The 27,693-nt window shown below is 42.3% G+C and overlaps 1 protein-coding gene across 7 annotated transcripts in view; it reads left to right on the forward strand.

Moving 5' to 3' along the window:
* Positions 1-989: 989 nt before the first annotated feature.
* LOC121287208 (tumor protein p53-inducible nuclear protein 2) overlaps positions 990-27,693 on the forward strand; it is a 42,436-nt gene continuing 15,732 nt past the window's right edge. For 2 of the 7 annotated variants that reach the window (XM_041204877.1, XM_041204883.1), the window contains exons 1-2: positions 1,826-2,085; positions 20,668-20,960. In XM_041204877.1, coding sequence (XP_041060811.1) covers positions 20,843-20,960 — 118 coding nt within the window. In that variant the 5' untranslated portion in view covers positions 1,826-2,085; positions 20,668-20,842. Of the gene's footprint in view, positions 1,083-1,825; positions 2,086-2,175; positions 2,197-2,901; positions 3,680-20,667; positions 20,961-27,693 lie in introns of those variants that run through there. The other 5 variants (XM_041204881.1, XM_041204878.1, XM_041204882.1 and 2 more) reach the window with 5 other exon arrangements.

Raw genomic sequence — 27,693 nt, forward strand, 5'->3', positions numbered from 1 at the left:
AAGTCAGGTGTTATTTTTGATAACCAAGATGGATCCGGGTTTGAGGGAATGCAAGGCCAAAGGGCACTGCAGAAATAGGGTGTGAAAAGCCAGAGAGGGGTTTGAAGAGAAGAACTTTAAAATTCTGGGAAACAGGGAGTTAAAGTAGGTCACCATGGTAGGAGGAGCAATGCGAACAAGACGTGGTGAGGGCTGGAATATGAGATGTTAAACAGAGAACCAGCCAAGATTGTGCAGAAGGGAATCTGTATTTCATCCAGATGGATATGAAATGAGTCATTAAGTTCATCTCCGGATTGATCAGGATGCCATGGTTTCATCTGGTCCGGCTCAGTCTTAACAATTGGCCTGAAAGGTTGGTGGAATCACTGGTAAGAGAGTGAGTCTTCCCAATGAAGATGGTGACCGTAGTAAAGCAAACAGCAGGGAAGAGGACAGTGAATCATTCTAAAAGGACATGGCCAGCGATGAGGGGGCAGTTAAACCAGCCACAATCAGCACTGGCATTGTGATGGCAGAAAGCCAGGAGGGAGTTTGGGGTTCGAGTGAATTTGTCAGGGAACTAGAGTTGAGCTTTTCTCAAGTGGATGGTGGAGGTGGTGGGATGGGATGGGTGTGTGGTCACCATGTCAGACATGGCCTTGCCAGTGGTTGCGACCTTGAGAATAGAGTGGCCATGAGAGTTGACAAGGTCAAGGGTGCATCTGTGGCTATGGGAAGGGGACTTTGCAAAGGGAATTGAGCAAGAACAGAAGAGGGGGAGCAAGGAGAGTTAAGGTGCCACATGACATTATGCTCTTTTCAAACAAGGAACAGCTCCACTCAACACCTGGACTTGTAATGTGCTTCACTGTTTATGCCCATAAAAGTCTTGTTATTGACAATGGTATGACCTTGACCATTACAGCACTGGCACACACCTAGGTAGAGGTCACTTGCTTGCATACCCTGCCATGTCAGATGGCTTGTGGCACAGGAAGAAGAAAGAGAGTCGTCGAAAATCTGAGTATACAATACCCCTACCCTGCCCCTTTTGACAAACCAGAACCGTTTCGAGCAGGATGCCCCAGCGACGCGACTCTGTAAGTCAAACGTGAGACGAAGTGAGATAAAAGGAGAGTGTAGTTCACCGTGAAACAAACAGGTTTTTAAAAAGAGGGTCCCGCAGGAGCAACCCTGCGCAATCCGTTTGGATGAAAAGACACTATATAATAACCTTTTGCAAAATAGCTGCATAACTAATTTTAAGTTTCTCTCCCGCACACACGAAGGGACCCAACAATCTATCAATGTAGCAAAGCTCCCATTGACAAAAGTACGAGTTACATTCATGAACGAGTAGCAACAGCACCAACGCTTTCCCTGATCTCTGAGAAAATTGCCCTTCACTTGCACACCCTTCCCCGCCCCGGAGCCTGTAAACAGAGCTGGGGGACACCCCAAGGCATCTGTAACACTGAGGGACGTTCGCTGGGCAGCCGATCAATCTCCATTACAAGGAAAGAAGGAAAAAACAATAAAAGGGTGTCTTTAAGAAAAGAAGTATGTCACTCTTTAACATTGAGTTTATATTTTAAGGGCTGAATTTCAGCGAAAATGACAGCAAGCATTAATTATTCCGAATTTACGCATTATCTCCCTTCACCAGAAAAATTGCAACGGCAAAGTCACGTGGGTGGATGAAGTGGGCTCTGATAGGTGGGATGGGGAGGGTTGCGTCACAAAGAGGCCCCGCCTGCCCACCCCCGTCTCGAGGAGGCCGATCAGCTGTTCAATAAATTCCAAAATCTGATACACTCCGTGGAATCAACTGGGTGCAAAATAACACATGCCAGTGGTACTGGCTGGAGAGCCTTTCTTCTAAGAAGAACGTACATTTTTTAAAAAAAAAATACCTAAGCAGTCTGTAATTCCCCCCCCCCCCACCTCTCTGTCCTGCATCATAGATGTGTTCTACCTCACTTGAACTGTCCGTGTAGTATTTTTTCTTTATTTTTTTTTGGGGGGGGAGATTTTTCTTTGTGTGTTGTTTACAAACTGACTGCAACAATACTTGACATACAGGAAGAGAGAGAGAGAAGGTAGGTAAGTATCCCTCCCCTCCTCATTGTGACATCTTTCCTTGTGTTGTTGGTCAGCTTTTCTCATTTCAACGCTTATGCCGCTTGGGTTACTTGAGGCTGCAGATGCTATCAGGTATTTGGTGTTTGTGCTATGGAGCTTGCTACTGATTTTCTTTACAATATCTTTCCTTTTTTTTAAGAGTTTGAGCAAGGATATTTTTTCCCTGGAAAAATGTTTATAATCTTTCCTGGTTAAAAGAACCAATCGCCTGTTTTTCATGCTATATTTATAATGTGTCATTGCTGTGACCCTAAATTCGCTCCTAGATCGTATTAAGGGAACCATTTCGATGTATTGTAGAAGACTTGTTTTGCCAGTAACTTGCACAATACTGACCTGAAATGGACATTGATGTACGCCTCTGTGTGTGTGTGTTTAAATATATAACTATCTGCTTTTTCAGAGGGATGTTAACTCGGAGGCGGATTAACTGTTCTAGTCATTTTATACTTGTGTTGACATCAAGTGGGGAAATTGCAATCGTGAACCTCGCGTACAGAGCTTTTCCTCCCCTGATCTGTAATTTTATTTATGTTAGTTTGTTTCTAGGCCGACTTGATCTCTCTGCTTGTCTCCCTCTCTCTCCCCATTGTTAAAACAGCGGATTTTGCCAGTATTGGATAGTTGAGGATTAGTCAATAAGGTGACGTGAAGGTTATTAACATAAAACACAGCCGCACAATGACGTGATCCTTCTTAAAGGGACCATCTCGCTTACCCTGGCTCCTAAACGGCTTTGTCTTTTTTTTTTGCATCTGCGGTAGGTTTTCCAAAAGCTATAAAAAAATCGAAATAGGGGAGGGGACCACTTCTTAAAAAGCACAGCGATCGAATGTCCTTGATACACACCGCTCTCTTACAAGTTAGATATTGGGTTTTGGACAATGGAGTAATTTCAGCTTTTGAATTGGAAAATGCAGAGTTCATTTGTTGAGCGTCCTCAATTTAAACATCTCTGCAAGATAGTTTAGAAGATATGTTGCTCAAGTCCTCTGTATACAGTCTTCCACCCCAATACTGATCGTAATTGATATCTGTACGGTGTCGATTCACCTCCAGCCCGCCACCGCGAAGCTTAAAATCTTGCAGCAGTTCTTAACCCCAAAGTCAGGGCTCCCTGACGTTCGCTATTTTGGAAACATGCTGATTTCTAAAAATATTTAAATGGCGCCGTCTGGCTCAGGGCGGCGGTTCTTTGGATTGGAAGGGAGAGTGGGTGCGGGTGACAATTGAACAGTGCTGTTGACTTGTACCAGCGGTCAGTACCCAATCACTGTCCAGACTTCATATCTATACTGCCCACTCAGGAGAGCTACCAGAGGCTGCCAGGCAGAGGTGCAGCCACATAGAGGAGGAAATGTCAGGGGCAATTCTGGGATTTCTCGTGCAGCAAGGAACTCTCCTCACTTCCCTTTCCTGCGGGTCCCCTTGGAATTGTTATCCCAGTAAGTAATTTACTTTTGGGAATGGGGAGAGGGAAAAATTGGCTAGGCGGGGGGAAGTGGTGGAACTCGGTCTGGAATGCATTCACCGGACCATTGTCTATGGTGATAAAGTAAGTAAACTTCTGCCTTTTAATCACACAAAATCTTACCATTTTAAAAAATTGCTTACTGTAATTCTGTACATTTTAAGTGGGTCAAATTCAATTTATGGGACTCTAGATTTCTGAGAGATTTAGTGGTGCCTTTGGGTGTACATACTTCATGATCTCTTTTTCCATTTTAAAAGCCTCCTCTTTATTCTTCTACTCAAATCCCCTTGCAGTAAAAGCCAACGTGCCATTTGCTTTCCTAACTGCTTGCTGTACTTGCATGCTAACTTCCTGTGTTCCTTGTACCAGCTCAACCAAGTCGCACAACATCAACATTTACAAGTTTCACGTCATTTTTTTTAAAAAAAACTGCTTTTCTACTCTTACAACCAAAGTGCATAACTTCACATTTCCCCACATTTTATTCCATTTGCCACCTTGTTGCCCACTCACCTAAGCTGTCCAAATCTCTTTGCAACCTCTGTCCTCCTCACAGCTTGCATTCTCACCTAGCTTAGTATCGTCAGCAAACTCGGATACATTGCTCTCTGTTACATTAACTAAGTCATTAATATAGGATGCAGATATCTGGGGACATTGGGTTTAATGCCCTATGTAAGTGGGCGCACTGTTGTGGGGCGGTAGCTGGCAAACAAATTTGCTGTTTCTTCCCTTATGTACTCTAACAAGTTGTCCATGATGTGTCTGATCAGTCCTGTTCTCTGAGTATTTTCACAACAGCAGTTTTTTTTCCTTCTTACTCATATTCTCTGAACCTGTTGAGCTGGTGGCAAGTGTTCCACCTGGATTCCCCTCCCTAATGACCCAGCCAATTTTACATTTTTCTTTTAAGCATTTCTTTTCAGGCTGCGTTTTGTTGCCTTGGGAAAGTGGTGAAGGCTGGCTCTCTTGAATTATAATCCATTGTACAATTGAATGGCTTCAGAGGCCATAAACGGGGATAGAATTGTGTAGTGGTGCCTGATTCCGTTCTCCGAAGGAACTGAGTGAACTAGTTTGATTTTTTTTGTAATAACAGCATCTTCCATGGTGACAGCCTATGATTTGACCTATGAATTTCTGAGTTTCTAGTCAGTACAATAACCACACAATATCATAGACAGTATGGGACACTGCAGTCAAGACTCTGCATCGTAGCATGCTATATGGCTTAATTGACACTTTCAATGGGTGTAATGGCCATTCCTTGTAGTATAGAAAGTGTTGGTGAAGCTGGCAGTTTTGCCATCACAGTTGCAATAATTGTTTTTTATGTTGGTTTAATGGTGACACCGATGCTTTGACCTGCTTTGTGTATTGTATGTGAATAAGATGGGTGTAGGTAGAGAATTGAATGCAACACTTGACCTGTTTTGTGGCTTTCAATATCCAAATGATGCAACTTCCTGCAAGCAAAATGGTGATTCAGAACAACATGTAATTTGGTTTAGATCTTTCATCATCTAATATTTTAATGATGTGTGTATATATGTATGTGTATATAGTATTTACCATGACAGTGCCCAAAATAAGCCTAAGGATAAGCTGTTCTGTAATGAGAAGTGCTGTTGTTATAATGAAAATCTTCTGGCATTGTTCACTGGCAAAAGTTAGAAATCAAACTTCCTCTATGCTTGTAACTGTCTTTACTGGTCTCCTCATAATTCTTTCGTCTTCCCTCATTTCACCACATTCTTCCTCTCTTGCACTCCATCTCCTCACACACTCAATCGTACTCTATTTTGTTTGTATGCACTCTTGCACTCTCAAATGTACTTTCTTGTGTATTCTAGTGTGTTTATTTCCCTGTCTCCTCTCCTCTCTTTTTCTCTCTGTCTTTTTACTTTCATCTCTTCCCTTTTTATATTCTCTTTTCTACAGGTCTCTACACTCTCTCTTCTCAGGTCACTAAAACACCGTCAAGTTTTGGGAGGTATATGTACTCCTCTTTTAATCACAAAAAATATATTCTATTTTCTAAAGTTATTTTGATTACATGTTGATTGACTGTTAATTTCATGCAAAGTTTGGTATGTTGTTGTAGTGAGTGAATGTTACTGAGTGATGTATTTTGTTAATGACCCTAGATCCAAATTCCATAGAATCACCATACTGTTAATTGCATTGCTTCACTATATATTGATATTTAGATTCTGGTTAGTCTACTAGAACTTTGGGAGTTGCCCTATTTCTATAGGGTGGAGAACACTACTTTGGTGTTGAACAATCCGTTTGTCATCCAAGGTATCTCAAATTGCAGGTTTGACACACATACCTCCAAATGGTATGAAACCTGCAAGGATGTTGCAGGACTTTTCTAAATCTTCAGTTGTGACGTGTCTTCAGTTGCCTAGACCCTAAGCCCTTGTCCTGTCAGGCAGTCCTTTAAAACCTACCCTTGTGAGCAAAGCTTTTGGTCAGCTGTCCTAACATCTCCCCACATGGCTTGGTGTTAAATTTTGTTTGCTTATGTGAAGACTTCTGGGGCAGTTTACTAGGTTTTAAGGGCATTTACTTTTACTGTTCAGTGCAGTACAAAGCAAAAAATATACGCTCAACAACTCTGCTTGTGTAAAATGTTAGCTTTTGTCGATAAATGGAATTAAGAGACCTCCAGCAGTTTGTCAAGTGTGTTGCCAACTGTGGAAGTGTCTGCACAAAGTGAGAATTTGTCAACATTTACCTCGTTTGAATTTCTGTTTGCGAAACATATGTCCAAACAGTCACATTTTGGTCAAGCTTGGAGAGATATCTAATTGACATCTTTTACCCTCCTTCATTGCAGTGCCTGTACTCACTGATAAATTTTATCTACACAACATTCATATACATAGGGTTAAAATTTCTTGCCTGCAGAGGCAACATCAAAAGACTTAATCATTTATTTTCAAAAATAGTGTACATATGCAAAACAACTTCAGGTATGTGAAGAGAAAAAGATTGGTGAAGACAAATGTAGTCCCTTACGGTCAGAAATGGGAATTTATAATGGGGAACAAAGAAATAGCTGACCAACTAAATACATATTTTGGTTTTGTCTTCACAAAGGACGACACAAATAACATACCAGAAACGTTGGGGAACACAGGGTTTAGTGAGAGGGAAGAACTGAAAGAAATCAGTATTAGTAGGGAAATGGTGTTGGGGAAATTGATGGGATTGAAAGCCAATAAATGCCCGGGGCCTGATAATCTACATCCCAGAGTACTTAAGGAAGTGGCCCTAGAAATAGTGGATGGATTGGTGGTTATCTTCCAAGATGCTATAGACTCTGTAACAGTTTCTACAGATTGGAGGGTAGCTAATGTAACCCCACTATTTAAAAAGGGAGGCAGAGAGAAAACAGGGAATTATAGACCAGTCAGCCTGATGTCGGTAGTGGGGAAAATTCTGGAGTCCATTATAAAAGATTTAATAGCTGAGCACATGAAAAACAGTGGCAGAATCAGACAGAGTCAGCATGGATTTATGAAAGGGAAATCATGCTTGACAAATCTACTAGAATTTTTCAAGGATGTAACTAGTAGAGTTGATGAGGGGGAGCCAGTGGATGTGGTTTATTTGGACTTTCAAAAGGCTTTCGACAAAGTCCCACATAAGAGATTGGCATGTAACATTAAAGCACATGGGATTGGGGGTAGTGTATTGAGATGGATAGAAAATTGGTTGGCAGACAGGAAACAAAGAATAGGAATAAACGGGTCTTTTTCCGAATGGCAGGCAGTGACTAGTGGGGTACCTCAGGGATCAGTGCTGGGACCCCAGTTATTCACAATATATATTAATGATTTAGATGAGGGAATTAAATGTAATATCTCCAAATTTGCAGATGACACAAAGCTGGATGGGAGGGTGAGCTGTGAGGAGGATGCAGAGATGCTTCAGTGTGATTTGGACAAGCTGAGTGAATGGGCAAATGCATGGCAGATGCAGTATACTGTGGATAAATGTGAGGTTATCGATTTTGATAGCAAAAACAGGAAGGCAGGTTATTATCTGAATGGCTATAAATTGAGAGAGAGAAATGTGCAACGAGAGCTGGGTGTCCTTGTACACCAGTTGCTGAAGGTAAGCATGCAGGTGCAGCAGGTGGTAAAGAAGGCAAAAGGTATGTTGGCCTTCATAGCCAGAGGATTCGAGTACAGGAACAGAGATGTCTTGCTGCAATTGTACAGGGCCTTGGTGAGACCACACCTGGAATATTGTGTGCAGTTTTGGTCTCCTTATCTGAGGAAGGATGTACTTGCTATAGAGGGAGTGCAGTGAAGGTTTACCCGACTGATTCCTGGGATAGCGGGACTGACATATGAGGAGAGATTTGAGTCGATTAGGATTATATTCGCTGGAGTTCAGAAGAATGAGGGGGGATCTCATAGAAACCTATAAAATTCTAACAGGACTAGACAGGGTAGATGCAGGAAGGATGTTCCCGATGGTGGGGGAGTCCAGAACCAGGGGTCACAGTCTGAGGATATGGGGTAGACCATTTAGGACTGAGATGAGGAGAAATTTCTTCACCCAGAGAGGGTGAGCCTGTGGAATTCATTACCACAGAAAGTAGTTGAGACCAAAACATTGTATGTTTTCAAGGAGTTAGATATAGCTCTTGGGGCGAAAGGGATCAAAGGGTAAGGGGAGAAAGTGGGAGCAGGCTATTGAGTTGGATGGTCAGCCATGATCATAATGAATGGCGGAGCAGGCTTGAATGGCCTACTCCTGTTCCAAGTTTCTATGTAACTCATGATTCCCAGCTTAGCTGCGTAAGTTTGTCAAAGAGAAGTTTGAGGGGATTTAAACTTTTTGCCCCCTCATATCAGTAACGAAATATTTTCATTTCTTTCCTTCTGTTTAATGAAAGATTCATATGGAGATGAATATGGATGAGTTGGTTTATTTTTGACTTGTGCTTCACCAGTCGCTTAGGTGCAGGCAGCAAGACCAATACGGACATACGAGTTAGGGGCAGGATTAGGCCAATTGGCCCCTCGAGCCTGCTCTACCATTCAATAGGATCATGGCTGATCTGAGAGTAATCTCAACCCCACCTTTGTAATACTGCAATCTGTAAATTGTATTCTGCATATCAAATGAGGACACTGCAAGCATGCATGCACGGGGCAGTGGTCCCGACAACTCTCTCTCTTCTGCATTAGGCAAGAGGACAAGTAAGAATTTTGTCAAGCTCCCAGAGATCAGAGATTGCCTGACCACTTTTATTTAAAGTAGAACCCTGCGTCACACTGCACTACATTAATGTTGTATACAGTTCCAAGCCCAAACAGCATGTACCCAGTTTTCTGATGGGGTCTCACTTTTGTGTTGCCAAATTTTGATCAGAATCCTAGTCTGGAGTTGTAAAAAGAAAAGGCTTGCATTTACGGTATATAGTGCTTTTTGTGACCACCAGGTGGGTCTCAGTGGTTTACAGTCACTGAACTACTTTTGAAGTGCATTTCCTGCAGTAATGTAGGAATTCTGCTGCAATTTCCTATTAATATTTCATAAGCGGTTACAAAATAATATTTGTCCAAGTTGGTGCTGAAGGGCTGGAAAAATGACTCATGGACTTTTAGTTCACTTTCTGTTTACTTTTTTTTTAAAAAGAAAGGTTAAATGACTCGTTTGTTCAGTGTATTTTTGAAGATGAAGTTGCTGTTCTACCAAGTGTATGGGCAATGCCCAGCATTTTTATATGATGCAGTCAGCACAGTTGAATCAAGTCTAAACAAATTGTAAATATGCCGAGCTTTGCTCCTGTTGGCTTCAAATAAGTTTCAGATGGTGACAGCTGAGTTGCAGAAGTGCCCATGTCCTGATCAAACCTGTGGATAATCCAATATGCCTGTTTAGAAACCTTTTTATGTCTTGAGTCTGAGTTCACTAGTTGAGCAAACTCTAATTGCACTCCTTCATACACACTTGTTAGTTGATGCTCACTATTAACAAGGGAGAGAAACCGACATAAGAACAAACTGTGATTGTTTATTGCAACAGAGGGCAGGGCACTAAATCCTGTGTGCTCCCACAACCACCTACAGCTCTGGACTTATACTTAACCAGTAGCACACGCTATACATTGGTCAGTACTGTCACATGGTTTGTCCACTTGCGTTCTCTTAAGTAAATGGTACTCCACTTTACCACAAAACCTGTGGCAGGTGGAGTACACACTTTGTGCACTTAAGGCAGCAAATCTGACTTGCTCTTCCTGATCGATCCAGTGCTTTTTGCCTCTTGTTTTTTGTTTTGCCAAATAAGGAACTCCTATCTGCGCAGTGGGCACTGAGTCTGCTGCCAAAATGAAGTAATGACATCAGAAGCTGGGATCTGGAACCAGCATTGATAACGCCAAGGAACTGATGGAAGAAAAAGAGTGCCTTTGTGAGCATGGAGTGTGCCAGTCTGTCCTCCTGAGCCCTTCTGCGTTAACGTTAGCACTCTTCTTTCTCCTCAATGTAAAGCCACAGCCTCAGCATGTTCCCCCTTCTTTTCCCACACTTCTCCCTTAGGACTATTCACTCCTACTCTTTCACTTCCCATCAATTCCCCCATTTATTGCCATCAATTCCCCCATTCATAGCCATCTATTCTTGCCATTTTCACCTTTCAGCAATCCCCATGTTTTTAACAAACAGAATTCCATCACTCTCTCCATTCATTACCCATCTGTCTCAGGCTGAGGTGATGGAAATGTACTGGAGAAACCCTCCCCTCTTGAATAACTCCAACTGCAGTATAGAGAGGACCCAATCCTGGCAATTGGTGCATTAGCCTCAGGGTGGATGGAGGAGAGATAAACAGGGCTGAGGGCCAGAGAGGGAGGCTTGGGTGCAGAGAATTGTCAGCAAGCGCTTGATGGTTGGCTTGTATATATTGGAGATCCTGTCTGCACAAAAGGTAACAGCCTAGCAATGGAATCTTTTTGAGTCCAGAGTTGAATCTAAGTTTTGGGATTTGATCAAACATAAGATTCTAATGCAAGTTTTATGTTTCACACATACCGATTCAACATTGACCCTGTAGGGAATGTGGCAGAAAATTAATCAATATGCTAATCCATAGCCTTTAATATCCAAAGAAATTTATTAAAGGGTAACAGACCCATAACTTGTTCAATACATGATCGAATATGCCAAATTCCTTATGCCTTTTCCATTTTAATTAGAAACAAAGATATAGCTTGTTTTAGCCCTGAAGGCTTGATTCATGAATCATATCTGCTTATTAGCAGAGTAAGTGGTGTGGCACAAAACTATATTTAATCCAGTAAGCAGATCACGTAACTAAGGTAATTGTTAATCCTCTGGGTCACACCACTCAGCAAGGGACAAAAAGGTACAGCTTCAAGATTGATTGTGGAGGGGGTGGGAAAAGGAATCTTTTATAAGAACTGGCGTGAAACCAATGAAAGGGAAAACAGTCTGAGAGAGCCCTTGTGTTTTACCTCTAGTTTTAAAAAAAAAAATCAGAAGGAACAAACTATTTTTGTCAGCTAGCATGATGTTGTATTGGCTGAGATTTTTAGGTGATGCTATTTTAGGAGCTGAACTCAAGTGAAAAACTTTCCACTGGTGCAATGAGTCATTTTGGATTTTCTTTTAAATTGAGCTACAGATCAAGGCTGAGTGTATGGGACACCGCAAGAGGAAGTAAATCAAGAAGCAACAGTTAGGTAACATCTAACACTGGCTTTAAAAGCCCGCAGATTGTAAGAGGAAGAAAACGTGAATGCCTCACAGAATCCCATAGTTTTTGAACTTCCGGGGAAGAGTTAGCTTAGGATAGAAGCTAATTTGTGAAGAATCAGGGCTCGTGATACCAGTAAAAAGCACTGAGCAATTTTGTTTAGAATGCTCCATATTCTTATCCATAAACCGTTAGCCTCAGCTTGAGTTCACAGATAACCTTGTAACTGAAATAGGGTCAGTCAGAGATAGCATTTGGGTCTAGCTGAATTTCGTGCACAAATAGCTACTGAAATTATATAAAGAAACCAAAAAAATTGCTGGAAAACCTCAGCAGGTCTGGCAGCATATCAGAGTTAACGTTTCGAGTCCATACAGACTCGAAACTTTAACTCTGTTTCTCACTCCGTAGATGCTGCCAGACCTGCTGAGGTTTTCCAGCGTTTTCTGTTTTTGGTTCGTATTTCCAATTTCTGCAGTATTTTGCTTTCATTTCTGAAATTTATATATTCGATTAATTGCAAAATAATTTGCATGTATGTGGAATTCTTGTATCTTCTCATTCTAAGTAAGCTTTGTGTTTAAAGCAAGGACATTGAGTGCAGTAAAGCTTTATAAGGGTAAAGTTCTTGAAAGGGTTTTACCTATATAACTAAGAAGCTTTGCTGCTAGGTCAGTGGGTCAGAGTACTGCCTGGTGACTCACAGATACTACGAAAGTCCTGGATTGATCCTTGGACATTGCTGAGTTAGTTGTAATGCCCCTTGGCAAAGGCTAGCTAACCACAATAACCTGGGCGAGGGAAAGAAGCAGAAAAAAGGTCCAAGATTCCTGTGGTTATCCAGTATTAACTGCTAGAAAGTACATGTGTAGATATCATGGGTGGAGTATGTTGGACTTTGCCATGCATTCCATTAACACTTCCAACATGCACACCTAGCTTTTCTAATTGTGACAGTAACCCATTTGGTTTGTCTGGGCATGACAGACCGCAAATCACAAACTGAAATTCTATGTGGTTGCCTAGGTTTGCATGTGCGGAATGGCCACTTGGATGAGAACCGATGACCTTGTGTCTCAGCAGGGAAGGAGAGGAGAAATTTGAAGTGGGCTAAAGAAATAGCAAAGGGAGAAAATGTAACCTTTCTGCCGTGGTTTGGTGAAAAGCCAATTCATTGCAGATGGTAAGTTGTGGCAGCACGCCATACATTGAAATCTGCGTCTTTTAAGTTAGGGGTTTATGACCATGTAAAGTCTGCATCTCTCTCTCTATAATTGCTGAGTGCAAAATGAACCCTTGAATTTATATAAAGCTTTTCATGACCACTGGATGTCTCAAAGCATTTTACAGCCATTGAAGTACTTTGGAAGTGCAATCACTGCTGTAATGTGGGAAATGCAACAGCCAATTTGTACATGGAAAGCTCCCAAAAGCAACAGTGTGATAATGACCAGATAATCTGTTTGTGACGTTGATTTGACCGAGGGATAAATACTGGCCAGGACACTGGGGAATACTGCTCCCCACCCCTTCTTCAAAACAGTGCCATGGGACCTTTCACATCCACCTGAGAGGACAGGTTTAAAGTTTCATCCAAAAAATGGCACCTTTTGACAGTGCAGCACTCCCCCACTATTGCACTGGAGTGCCAGCTTGATTTCTTTGCATTCAAGCCCTGGAGTGGGATTTGAACCCAGAACTTTGTGTCACAGAGGCCAGAGTGCTTTAGTTAGAGTGAGCCACAGTTAACTTCAAAGCCATTGAAAAGCAGCAGTGAGCAAAGTAGAAGCTAACATATATAAAAGAGAAGTTTTTTTTTAAGTGCTTTAGTTCTCTTGTGTTTATCAAGACATCAATTTAGAAACAAAAATGTAGTTTGCAAGGCACACAGTTCAAAATTTCTTTGCACTACTTTTGGATCATGACCATGAGTTTAACCTTTTTAATGTTTGTCACGGTCACCATGCCACTGCCGCACAAAGTTTTGCATTAATTCAACCACTCCCTTTTCTCCTGGAAAGAATTAGTTTTGTTAATCAGATTTAACAGCATGTGAAACTCTTTATGGTGAACAAAGTGCCAATTATAATGGGATTTTTGTTTTGTTTGTGTCTTGAACCAGCCTGTGCTGAAACAAAATTCCTTTGTACAAAATATAGTAAATAGTGTCTCTGTCTTAATTTTTATTTTGCTCCTATGTGTAACATCCAGATGGTATCTGGAGTTTCTAAAGGCAAGCAAAGTGCTAACTTAAAAAAATGTATAAAATTAATACTTGCATGAATTCTTATTTCAATGCCTGTGGTCCAGTACTGTTGATCATAAACCACTAATGACCTTCCAGACATATCTTGAGAAAAATAGACTGTAGTGTATTGGAACTTCAATGTGTTGTGGCTGGATGTGGTTTTGTGCATTTGATTCCCAACTGTTTCCTAACTGGTCATGCGGTCATGCTTCCTGGCAGAGGAAGAGAAGAAGCTAGTTGTTTCCAGTATAGGAATAGAATGAGTTGCCCTGGCAGTCTGTACTGCCTTATAGATAGTTACAGAGTGGCATCAGAGGCACTCTGGCCTCTGTGACACAAAGTTCCGGGTTCAAGTCCCACTCCAGGGCTTGAATGCAAAGAAATCAAGCTAGCACTCCAGTGCAATACTGGGGAAGTGCTGCACTGTCAAAGGTGCCATTTTTTGGATGGGACTTTAAACCTGTCCTCTCAGGTGGATTTACATTGCAAGAGTGCAGCCAACTATTAACAAGTCTGTGAACGTGCTGTTAGATTAGAATCTCCAGTTAAACATACAAAACACATGGGAGCAGGCTCCTATTCTGGGGCTCCATAATGCACAACATTCCCACCTAAGATAAAAAGATGTTCATTGTCATTTGCTTGCTCCAAACTAGAAAAAAAAAACTTGATTTGGAGAGTTAAGGTGCTTTCATGCCCTCCCGTTGGTGAGGGCACAATGCTTGACCCGGAGAAGAAAAAGCGGAGGAAATGGATTTTTGATAGATAAATACTTAACCTAGAAAGAGGCCCTGTTCCTATATAGATCAGTTATGGTGCATCAATCAAGAAAATTCTGCAGTTCCTGCAAACAATTATCTATTTACACCATGACCACATGTGTGACCTGTCGGATACATGAGCTATACTGAATTTCCAAATACTTTTAGCCATAATGGCATTAACATACGTTCAAGTGATTGAGAAAATGTTTCCATTATAAATTGTCCCTTGGAGGGGAAGGGTATGGGGAGGGGTGGGGAATGCAAAGGAAGACAGCAATAATTAGGCTGACGTGGATAGAAACAGAGGAGAGACCGTAGGCAATATGGCAGTCCATGGAATTTACAGCACAGAAACAGGCCATTCAGTTTAAATAGTCTATACCAGTTTTTAAACTCCACACAAGCCTTCTCTCACCCTTCTTCATCTAACTAGTTAAACATATGCTTCTATTCCTTTCTCCTTCATGAGCTTACTTATCTTACTCTTAAAGGCATCTTATGCAATCCACCTCAACCAATCCATGTGGCACCGTGTTCCACATTTCACCTTTCCCTGGGTAAAGAAACTTCTCCTGAATTCTTGATTTTTTTATTTTTGTGGCTACCTTCTATTTATGACATCTAGTTTTGAACTTTCCCAACAACTAATTTGGTTGAGCAACCAATTAGTGGCCGAAGGTGTTGACACACATGGAGAGGACTGGGGAAATGGTGATAGCCCTCTGGCTTTCCTGATCCATGACTGAAATTTTATTCAGATTGCCAGTCAATGATGCTGTCATTGGGAAAATGGAAAAATCATTCTGTGCCTAGTATTGTCCAACTATTCCTCCTAGGCTCATCCAAGCACCCTAGCCCCTCATCCAAGCACCCTTGCTCATCAGTGTGTCCCTTCTGTTCCTCACAGCAGTCATTGAGTGTGATGACCAGTTCTGAGGTTTCAAAGCCACCTGAAGGTGGACTAAGATTGCCCAAGGCTCATAGTTTTTAAGAGTGATGATACTAAAACCCCAGTCTGAACTTGTTTTTTTGCCTGCTGGAAATTTCTAAGTGACTTCTGCTTTTAAGTTGCTGAAGGTCTATAAATCCTGAAGCAGCACACCATGTGGCCTTCAACCCCACCCGCCACCACCCGCCCCCCCCGCCCCCCTACCCCACCCCCACCCCACCACCACCACCACCATCACCACCACCATCACCACCGAGTGATCACCCAGTAAGAAGTATTTCCCATCTCTGGAGATGGACTGAATTATTAAAAGCTGACCCTCAACATTCCTTTGGAGACTGGCAACTGCAGGCTGGGCAGGTACAGCTACTTGCATTGACGACAAAATAACCATAACTACACAACGCTTCAAAAAGTATTTAATTGACTGAAAAGTGCTTTGGGATATCGGAGGTTTACTTATACCTGAGATGGGGAGGTGATGGCATAGTGGTATTGTCGCTGGACTAATTATACAGAGACCCAGGGTAATGCTCTGGGGACCCAGGTTCGAATCCTGCAGATAGTGAAATTTGAATTCAATAAAAACCATTGTCAATTGTTGTAAAAAAAAAAAACCCATCTAGTTCACTAATGCCGTTGAGGGAAGGAAACCTGTCCTTGCCTGGTCTGGTCTACATGTGACTCCAGACCCACAGCAATGTGGTTGACTCTTAACTGGCCTCTGAACAAGGGCAATTAGGGATGGGCATTATATGCTGGCCTAGTCAGTGACATGATGTACGAATATATTTTTTAAAAAAAGGTCATTTGGTAGTACAGAACTTGAGCATTGCTGAAAAAGCTGGTTTGAAATGGTTGTTCCCTTTATGTTTGGTGTTCTTGCGAATTGTCCTGAGGAGTGCAAGATGAAAAGCTTCGACTATTCTCGTATCTGAGGTTGTGAAAGATGCTGTTTCAGTGGAAGTCTTTTCCTTTTACCTAATTTTCAGACATCTTGCACCTAAATAGAAAATCTAGGCTGATGTTATCTGAACTCTATCAAATTCCAGTTTGAGATTCATTGCCAACTATCTAAAGTATCTGGACACCTCTTAGATTGTAACTCTCTTGGCAATCATCATCCATTGTTTAACATTCTGCTTCCATTTTGCAGAGATATCTACTCACAACCATAGTAATGTAAAAGCAATTCAAGATTCAAAAATATAACATTGGATCCAGCAACAGTGTAAGCCACAAGCCTCTTTTTTTTTTGTATCTTCACTCTCTTCCCTTGGAGAATAGGCTGATGTAGTGGAAGGATTCACAACCTGATTAACAGATAATGATACAGGAGCTGCTTTGCTATCTGAGCAAAAACAAATTACTTGTCCTATTTATCACTGAAATCATGTAGGTGATTGGAAATTATATAAAGAAAAGAAAGGTTCCATTTAGCAACTAGAGTTATTGCTTTACTGAGCACAATATGAGCCAAGTTCCAGGGTGGCTCAGCTGTAGCACTCTTGCCTCTTAAGTCGTAAGGTTCTGGGTTCAAATCTCACTCTAAGACATCCACACAAAAACGTAGGCTGACTTTCCCAGTGAAATACGGAGGAACTGCTGCACTGTTGGATGAGATATTAAACCGGGACCCTTTCGGCCCTGTCGGGTGGACGATCCAATGGTACCATTTGGAAGAAAAGGGAAATTCTCCTGGCCAATATCTATCCCTCAATCAACATAATGTAAAAAGATTGTCTGGTCATGATCACATTCCATATTGTGGGCACTTGGTGCACAAATTGGCTGCTGTGTTTCCTACATTACAACAATGACTATCCATCAAAAGTACTTCATTGGCCAGTGATTGTGAAAAGCGTTATATAAATACAAGTCTTTCTTTCTGATTTGCTGCCAAATGTTTCATACCCGACATGTGCATCTACGATGCTCTTGGTTACTTGGACAGTTAGTTAGCTGTGTTTGTGGTTGGACCACAGTGATGAGAGGACTAGCAGATGTTTTTTAATTCATTCTCTGGAGCTGTGTGTCACTGGCTAGGCCAGCATTTATTGCCCACCCCTAATTACCTTGAGAAGGTGGTGGAGAGCTGCCTTCTTGAACTGCTGCAGTCTGTGTGATGTAGGTACACCCACAGTGCTGTTAGGGAGGGAGTACCAGGATTTTGATACAGTGACAGTGAAGGAACGGTGATATATTTCCAAATCAGGACGGTGAGTGGCTTAGAGGGGAACTTGCAAGTGTTGGTGTTCCCATGCGTCTGCTGCCCTTGGCCTTCCAGATTGTAGTGGTCATGGGTTTGGTAGGTGCTGTCTAAGGAGCCTTGGTGAGTTGCTGAAGTGCATCTCGTGGATGTTACACACTGCAGTCACTGTGTCGGTGCTGAAGGGAGAGAATATTTGTCAATGGGGCACAAATTCATTTCATTCCTTGATATCAAGAAATGGCTGAAGGTACTGGATACTGTAAAGGCTATAGGCCCTGACAATATTCCGGCAATAGTACTGAACACTTGTGCTCCAGAACTTGCGCACCCCTAGCCAGGCTGTTCCAGTACAGCTACAATAATGGCATCTACCCAGCTATGTGGAAAATCCACATCACACTCCTGACTTGTGCCTTGTAGATGGTGGATAGACTTTGGGGAGTCAGCAAGTGAGTTACTCGCCACATGATTCCTAGTCTCTGACTTACTCTTGTAGTCACAGCATTTATATGACTAGTCCAGTTCAATTTCTGGTCAATGGTAACCCCCCCAGGATGTTGATAGTGGAGGATTTAGTTTTGGTAATGCCATTGAACATCAAGGGGCGATGGTTAGATTCTCTCTTGTTGGAGATGGTCATTGCCTGGCACTTGTGTGGCGTAAATGTTACTTGTCACTTGTCAGCTGAAGCCTGGATATTGTCCAGGTTGTTGCTGCATATGAACATTTTTGTATCTGAGGAGTCGCGAATGGTGCTGAACATTGTGCAATCATCAGCGAGCACCCCCACTACTGACTTTATGATTGAAAGAAGGTCATCGATGAAGCAGCTGAAGATGGTTGGTCCTAGGACCTGAGAGACTCCTGCAGTGAAGTCCTAGAACTGAGATGACTGACTTCCAACAACCACAACCATCTTCCTTTATGCTAGGCATGATTCCAAGCAGTAGCGAGTTTCCCCCATGATTTCCCATCGATTCCGGTTTTGCTAGGGCTCCTTGTTGGCACACTTGGTCAAGGGCAGTCACTCTCACCTCACCTCTGGAATTCAGCTCTTTTGTCCATGTTTGAACCAAGGCTGTGATGAGATCAGGAGCTGAGTGACCGAAACTGAGCGTCAGTGAGCCACTTCTTAGCACTGTTGATGACCCCTCCCATCACTTTACTGATGATCGAGAGTAGACTTATGGGGTGGTAATTGGTGATACAAAGTGACTTCAGGGGGCAGTCAAAACTCAACACCATTGGTGTGCAGTGGAGCCACATGTTGCCCAGATGAGGTAAGGAAGGCAGGTTTCATTCCCTAATGGACTTTTGCGAATTATTTGGATTTTTACAACTATCCGACCACTTCACAGTCACCTTTTACTGGTACCAGATTTTTTTTTAAAACTAAATTTCAATTCTGAAAATGCTCTGGTGAGATGTGAACTCTTAGTCCAGGCCTCGAGATTACTCATCCAGTAACATAACCACTACACCACCACACCAATATGGAAGTGTTGCACTATTTAATGTAGTAGAAACAGGTGTCTGGATATTGGGGGTGGGGGGGGGGGGGCGGCGAAAGCATGAATAAGGTCATCCTCGACAGTTTCAAGTACTAATTGATTAAAGTGCTACAGTGTTTTTCCTTCACTTAAAGAGGAATCCATTAATCCACTTGCTCTTCTAGCGTTTCCCTGACTGCACCCCACCCTGCCCTGTAAAAGTTTCCCCTTGGCAAAGCAATACACTTTAGCTCTGTACCAGAACTCAAAAAGTTGGGAAACTTCTGCGGGTAATAACTCAATGGAGAGGAATAACATTGCACACGTGGAACTGCCAAGGAAATGTACCTTCTAGAAGCTTGCATTTACCACTGAATTTTTATACTATTGTATCTATATTGTTGTTGACTTTAATAACTAAACACTGACTGTTGGCCCTGGGGCCTTGATGTCTGTTCTTGCTGTCGGAACCTTGTGATCTAATATGGTGCAAAGTGGTATTTGAATGTGGATGCCAAAGGAAAGCCCCTTTTATAACCAAAATGTGCAGTTTAACTCATTAAATGCTGGAAATCTTTTTGTTTAAAAGTGCATCTTTTTTACAAAATCCTCTAAGTACTATTTTCTCTCCTCCCCTGAAGGTTTGGATTCTTTTTATCTACCCCCCTACCCCAGGGTTTAGGATGCTTGGTACCTTGCCTACTTGGTTGTTTTTATACTGGGTGTTGGGGGATTGTTTAACCATGGTGACTCTCAATATTAGGGTTGCCAACCCTCCACGATTGCCCTGGAGTCTCCAGAAATTGTCCGCTAATCACCAGGACACTGTAGCTAGCAGCCCTGGGAGAAAAATCATAAGCTTTTCTTAAAGCGTATTTTTTCTTCTTTAAATTTTTAATTTATTGGTTCTCAAAAATAGAGGGTGGAGGAAGAAAGGCTGTTTGACTGACGGTCAAAAATCTGCCAATTGATCTAAATTTAAATTAGAGATGAGGAGGAATTACTTTTCTCAAAGGGTCGTGAATCCGTGGAATTCACTACCTCCAGAGTGCAGTGGATGTCAGGACGCTGAATTATTTGAGGAGATAGACAGGTTTTTAATTGGTAACGGGTTGAAAGATTAGGGGTAGAGGGTGGGAAATTGGAGTTGAGGTCGAAATGAGATCAGCCATGATCGTATTGAATGGTGGGGCAGGCTCGAGGGGCTGAATTGCCTACTCCTGCTCCTAGTTCTTATGTTCTTATGTTAATTGGTTAATGAAGACTCTGCTTGCTTCCTGATGGTCATTAGAGTTATTACAGCTCAGATGGAGGCCATTCAGCCTATTGAGTTGTGTGGGAAGTCGCTGTGCTGTGAGGATTGACATGTAGGGTATTCAATGGCTGGAGTGTTAGGTAGGAGGATATGTAAATCTCCAGCAATACATCCAACCAGGGTTTGTGATCCTAATCGTTGAATCTGATCATGTTCAATTAACAAAATTTAAATGAAGTTTTCCTGACCATATTTAATCCTACACTTTGAAACACCGTTACTTCCTTTGCTAACCATGTGTTGACCTGCTTGAAGACAGAATAGTAACACGTGATGAGTCACCATTCTTGGCTGTGGAGGACTGGGAGATGCAGTAACTTTTATTTTTGTCGTGTTTTATCCTAGGCCGCCTTTGCATGAAAACCTTATGACAGCGCTTTGCATTCTGGTCTCCGTTCAGCTGAACATCGCCTGAGGGATCATTGTGCACTGTTCACTTGCCAGCCTCTTGCCATCCCCTAAGAGATTGGTTGTCTGCCTGTGCATTTAAATTGCAGGCCCACTTCACAGCCAGACCACCATGTTCCACCGACTCACCAGCCTTTTCTATGGGGAAACAGAGGAGGTCTGCACCCAGGGTCCTGATCCTAGTTTGACTGAAAAGGAGGATGACGGCTGGCTAATTGTTGACTTTCCAGGTAAGTTTGAAGCTCTCTAAATTTCTTCCTCTTCAAGTGTGGTCACTCATTTTATGCCAACCATATGACCTTGTTAGAAGTCTCTGTTTGTAAATGAATCCTGAAGTTGTTCCAAATAGTAGAGACCAATTTGTACCATTGTAAATAGAACACTTAGTTTCTCTAATTCCAAATCAATACTTTCAATAGAAAAGCCTGACATCAAAAACTGTTTAGTACTAACAGTGAAGTTTTAGATGAATCCTCAAAATGTCACCACTACTACTTTAATCAGGTCTGTGGTAATAATAGCATGAATTTTTTTATATATAGAAAGATGTGAGAAGGTGCTATATTAACGCAAGGCATTTTTAAAAAAAAAAATCATGCATTCAGCCACAGGATATCTCTGGTACGATACCTTCAGTGTTGCCTGTGCCTCATGGAACCACTGTAATCAAACTTTTGATTTCTTGTTATGTAAAATAAAATTTAAAAACAAAATGCTGGAAATATTCAGCAGGTCAGGCATCTGTGAAGAGAGAAAAACTGAATTAGAGCCTCGGGTTGATGATGTTACATCAGAATTGTCCTGAAGTATTAACTCTGCTCCATTCACAGTCACTGCCTGAACTGCTAAGTATTTTAAGCATTTTCTGTTTTTATTTCAGATTTTCAGCATCTGTAGTATTTTGCTTTGGTGATTTTTTTTTTCTCTCTCATCACTTCTTCTCGTTTTATATATTGGACCAAGTGCACAAAAAATCCTAGTGTTAACGCTATGACCTGATGATATTTGAATTGTTTTTTTTAAAATTTCCTTTAGTTACCACCTATATTTTGCCGGGAGTCTTTTGGTGCAGTAGGTAACACCTCTGCTCTGAGCCAGAAGCTCCGGGTTCGAGCCCCACCCCAGCACTTCATGGCCAAGGAAGTCGCATTCATAATGCGGCCGAACAGGTTGAGTATCAACCTGCAAATCCTTCCAATACACCAATAGCAGGCAATAAGAGTGGGAGCGATTCATGGTGAGCTATGTGATGGAAAGAACGTTGGAACCTCCACGATCACTATCCATGGCTCCAGACTACAACATATGCAGGTGAAAATACACTTTGCTGCAGTGACTCTGACACCCTGAGTGAACTGTAACACACTTTGCCTACTCTCAAAGTAACTGCACTCACTGACATAAGTTGGCAGCCCTGGTTCCCAACTTAACAGTGGAATTCACATTCATTAGTAAATTAGTAAAGTGATCATGGGGAGAGGTTGAGTCCTAGTTTGCAAGTTTTTCATACCAATGCAACAACAGGCTATTCCCTCAGTCAACTGCAGCCATATTGTTTGTCAGGCAAAGCTAATGGAGTTGTAGTTGCATCAGTCATGAAAGAGTTACCTTCACCAGGTATAGGACTGGGAAAGGGGAACAAACCTGAGTTAGATTATAGCATGGACCACTTCTATTCTCTTCGGTCCTTACTTGTCTTCACTTCTCTTCAGGACCCAAGACCAATTTGCTTTTTCTTTGCGTCATCAGTATCAACATCAGTCTGATGTCAACTTTTCAAATGAAACAGAGTTTCAGTATTATACCATTTTTAACACTAGTTTGTCTTATCTTGCATTTCCAACCATTCTTGATTTGTGTAGCAGTGAGCAGCCACATGTTAGACTGTGGCTGCAAATGACCTGACTCGGTCGTATTGGGGGACCTGGTTTGGAAATTGAACCTATGTTTTTTGTTGTGAAACTGGTTGGGGATATCTTGCTAGTAATGATTGATTTGAGTGGCCTAGTAATGAGGAAACCTGACTGGAGTCTGTCTGATGAGAAGCGTTTTGATATTGGCCCGATAACGGTCATTGCATAAATCATTCCACTGTAACTATTAAAACTCAATTTTTATTTTTAGTTCACCCATCTGGCAGTTAGCTAAATAGCTCATTATAATCCAAGGTAAATTGGTGCAGGAGCGGGTAGAAGGAACAGAACGCTTTGTAATGTCACACAACAGTGATCACATCTTGAGTACGTGTTGAGAAAAAAATCCATTCAAACCGTTTAATTTGCTGAGGAAAAGTTCTACCAAGTTTCTCTCAAAGGTAAATTGAACAGAAATGTGCCCCGTATAACCAAGATCATATTTTATTCATCCTTTGTGGCCTTCCTTAGTTTCACTGTCTTGGGAATTGCATTCTACAGAATGCTTATCTGTGTTTATTTTGATAAACTGCAACGCAAAGCCTGTGGTCTTCAACACAGCAGGAGCTTTCAACCTATAGGTCATATAGTTTCAGTAAATGGCTTCCACTAACACCAAACATCATCTGCAAGCTTGTCAGCATAAGCTGGGATGCAAAAACCACTGTCCTTCGTACTTTTGCCGTAGCTCTGGTCTCCTCGACAGCGGAGTGCTGTGCGCTGGTTGTCACAACAAACTCATTGACGCACAACTTCAGCCAGTGATGAGGATAATCTCTGGAACTCCGAAGCTCGATCCCAGGTCAGTGGTTACCAGTCCTCTCAAATATTGAATGCAGAAATGCACAGAGAAATAACTCTTATCAGCAGCAACTTAGTCCTCCCCATCCACAGAGGCCTTCAAGACCACCCAACTTGCTGCATGGCTTTACCAAACCCCCTCTGGACATGATTTGAACATCTCCATCTCCATAACACTGAATCCCAAAGGAAAGTACGGGCAAAAAACACCCTCCCAAATAAACACATGTCCCCAACCCAACAGCTAGACTTCAATCTCTCCTGGAGCATGTGGGAAACCCTCAACAGAATATGGACTGGACATAGCTGATGTAGCCACCTGATGTACAAATGGCACCTCCAAAACCTCACCTGGCTGCAACCGTGGAAACCCTGTCCAAACCATGGAGCACACAATAACATCTTGTGCCCCGCACCCCCCCCACACCCCCACCGACTCCTGTTTGAGGGCATCATCCTGAAGTTATACTTGCTCTCCAGTAAGGCATTGAACTGGTTAGGGAACTTGACATTAAACTGTGACGACAGGTCTGCTCCTAAAGCCATGCAAGAGAAGATGACGACGAACACTGGAGTGAAGATTAGTCCATGTTGTGTCAGCTTTATAAACAGGAGATAAAGGCCCCAAAAATACCAAATTTGTGGGGCTATGTTCCACAGCCCAATGACTACTGAAGTACCTCTGACCAATTTTTCACACATCCTTGGTGACCCATAAGAAAAGACAATAGGCCTTGCATTAATATATGCCAGGGACCCACACCTGTTTTAGGATCCCTAAGCAAATTTGACTGCCCTGACATGCCTGGCTGGCTTCATTCAGGTTTTCCTGCTTTGGTGACAGCTGCTTGGCAGCAATCAAACAGATGAGTTTTGTATTTATTTTTTTTAAATTCCATACACACCATTTAGCTCCTGACCTCAATACAGCCTTAGTCCAAACATGGACAAAGCAGTTGAACTCCAGAGGGTGAGGTGAGAGTGACTGCCCTTGACATCAGTGCAACATTTGACCAAGTGTGGCATTAAAGAGTCCTAGCAAAACTAGGGTCAATGGGAATCAGGGGAAAACTCTCCACTATTTGTTTGGAGTCCTACCTAGCATAAAGGAAGATGGTTGTGGTTGTTGGAGGTCTATCTTCTCTTTCCCAGAACATCACTGCAGGATAATGTCCTAGGGCCAATTATCTTCAGCTGCTTCATCAATGACCCTCCATCATAAGATCAGAAGTGGGGATGTTCGCTGATGATTGCAGTGTTCACCACCACTTGTGATTCCTTGGATACTGAAGCAGTCTGCGTCCATGTGCAGCAAAACCTGGATAACGTTCAGATTTGGGCTGATAAGTGGCAAGTTACATTCATGCCTTACAAGTGCTGGGCAATGACCAACTCCAATAAGAGCGAATCCAACCCTGTCCCCTTGACATTCAATAGCATTACCATTGCTGACTGCCTCACTATCAATGTTCTGAGGGCTACCGTTGACCATAACTGGACTGGACCAGCCAGAAAATACTGTGGCTATAAGAGCAGGTCAGAGGCTAGGAATTCTGCTATGAATCACTCACCTCTTGACTCCCCAAAGCCTGTCCACCATCTACAAGGCAGAAGTCAGGAGTGTGATGGAATACTCTCCACTTGCCTGGATGAGTGCAACTTCAACAACACTCATGAAGCTTGATACACCCAGGATAAAGGAGCCTACTTGATTTGGCACCCCATCCAACACATTCAACATTCACTCACTCCACTACCAATGCAGAGTAGCAGCAGTGTGTACCATCTACAAGGTGTACTGCAGCAACTCACCAAGGCTCCTTCGCCAGCACCTTCTAAACCAGTGACCTCTACCACCAAGAAGGATAAGGGCTGCGGATAGATGGGAATACCACCACCTGGAAGTTCTCCTCCGAGCCACACACCATCCTGACTTGGAACTATATCACCATCCCTTTACTGTCGCTGGGTCAAAATCTTGGAATTCCTCCCTAACAGCAGTGTGGGTGTGCCTACACTACATGGTCTGCAGCAGTTCAAGAAGGGAGCTCACCAGTGCTTTTTCAAGGGCAATTAGAGATGGGCAATAAATGCTGGCCCAGCACATCCCGTGAAAGAACAAAATAAACTACTGAGGGCTGCTATCAGTCTGTGATTGGCCCCCCTCTTGTCCTCTTTTCCCCACTTGATCCCAGCCTGACTCCCTCTCGTTTCTCTGAAGGTGTAATGGGCACTGGCGTTCTACTTAAAGTATTCAAATAAGGTCTGAGACTCAAGTTGGGATTACCCTCTGACTTTCCATTGGTCTTACATCTGAAAAGAGGCCAGAAGCATTTTCTACCCCCTGAGACCACTAGGTTATCCGTGCCTCCATAAAACCTCTGCTTCCCATTGCCTGAAAACAAGAGAAAAAGAAGGAATGGCAGATATACACAAGTGCAATGTGACCCCATTTCTATCTTTTCTTGCCTAGATATGTAAACTTCTGAAAGGAGAGGGGAGAACTTCCATAAAAGCACAAGTTTTTTTTTAAAAAGCCATTGAGTCAAATCTCAAATTGAGGGAAACGTCGTTAGCTCGTTGAAGCCTCCGTATGATATGAGATAATGAAACACCGGTCATTGAGACTAATTACGTGATGTCAGTAATGGTTTCTTTGTCAATTTTTTGATGAAATTCAGTCAACAAATCAGAAGTTGATGTTCTATCCCATTTCTACATATCACGTGCCTTCAAAACGAGTTATTTACAAGTCTCAGAATGCCAAGTCTTTTCACCTGGTACAAACATAAAGCCAGAAGACATTTTTCTGCTGGTGAATGTGTGTATCAAGGCGTAAGGATTTCTTTGCGTAATAAAGTTTACTGTAATTGCTAATGATCTATGTTAACTCCTGGTTAAGGAACGCCTCTATTTTTAAAATTCTCACCTTTGTTTTCAAATCCGCCCATGACCTTGCCCCTCCCTACCTCTCCAATCTTCTTCAGCCCCACAACCCTCTGAGATAGCTGCGCTGCTCTAATTCTGGCCTCTTGTGCATTCCCGATTTTATAATTGTTCCACCATTGGTGGTTGTGCCTTCAGCTGCCTAGACCCCAAGCTCTGGAATTCTCTCCCTAAATCTCGCAGTCTCTCTACCTCTCCTGCTTTTAAGATGTTCCCTAAAATCCACCTCTTTGAGACTAAGAGTTTGGTCATCTGCCCTAATATGTAGCTTGATGCTATTTTACTTTACAATGCCCCTGTGAAGTGCCTTGGGATGTTTTATTGGGTTAAAGATGCTATTGTTAAGTACCCTATTAACTTCAAAGAGACTTTCTAAACCCAAAAACAGATGGCAGGGGTATGGCCAATATGTTGGGAGAGTTTATATCCACATTGGTATAGTAGATAACATGGAGGGCCCTTATCTCCATTCTTGGTAAAAACAAACACACTGGGCTGAAGCAGACCTTCCACTTTGTCCCTGCTCAGTATCACCAGTGGTAATGGCATCACTGTTTATCTTATGGATTCTCAAATGTTTTTCCCCTCTTGTCCTGGGGTTGAAATCAGGAATTTGTGATATGTGGGGAATTGTAAACGTGAGATATCACAGCTTTTTATCAGTGCTCTGCCTCTTTAAACTTGCCATTCTGATTAGGCATTCCTGCATTGTTGTTTCTCTTCTAGCTTCAGAACAAACTGTTTGGAACAATCTGTAACTGTCCCTAAGGTCATTAGTATGCATTCCTAATGTCACTTGTTGAGGTCATTTTTTTCCAGCTGCATGTTAGCTGGCAGGAATACTGCACAGCCCCTCAAAATATAAAATCATACAGTACAGAAGGAGATCTTTTGCCCCATTGTGCCTGTACCAACTTCTAAAAGAGCTACTAATTAGACCTACTTCCACGTTCTTTCCCCATAACCCAGCAATTAATTTCCTTTCTCTCCCCTCTTCCCCCCCCACCCCAGGTGTTTATCCAGAATAACCTTACAAATGTGGAGATTTATCTGTTCATGTCAAGTCAAAAAGCCAGTTTGGATTCGCAGGTGGGACATTAAACTCCCATAACAAATATCTGCCTCTTCTGGATATTGACGATCCAATGGGTGGAATTTATGGCCCCTCCCACCAAAGTCAATGGAGTTTTGAATGGATCATTGCATTTTATAGCTCACCCCTGCCTTGACAGACCTGTAAAATTCCACCCTTTATGTGCATTTGCAGAGCAGCTATGAAAGCTTCTGGTGCCCTGGCTATACT

The sequence above is a fragment of the Carcharodon carcharias genome, chromosome 14, assembly GCF_017639515.1.
Source record: "Carcharodon carcharias isolate sCarCar2 chromosome 14, sCarCar2.pri, whole genome shotgun sequence".
NCBI lineage: Eukaryota > Metazoa > Chordata > Chondrichthyes > Lamniformes > Lamnidae > Carcharodon > Carcharodon carcharias.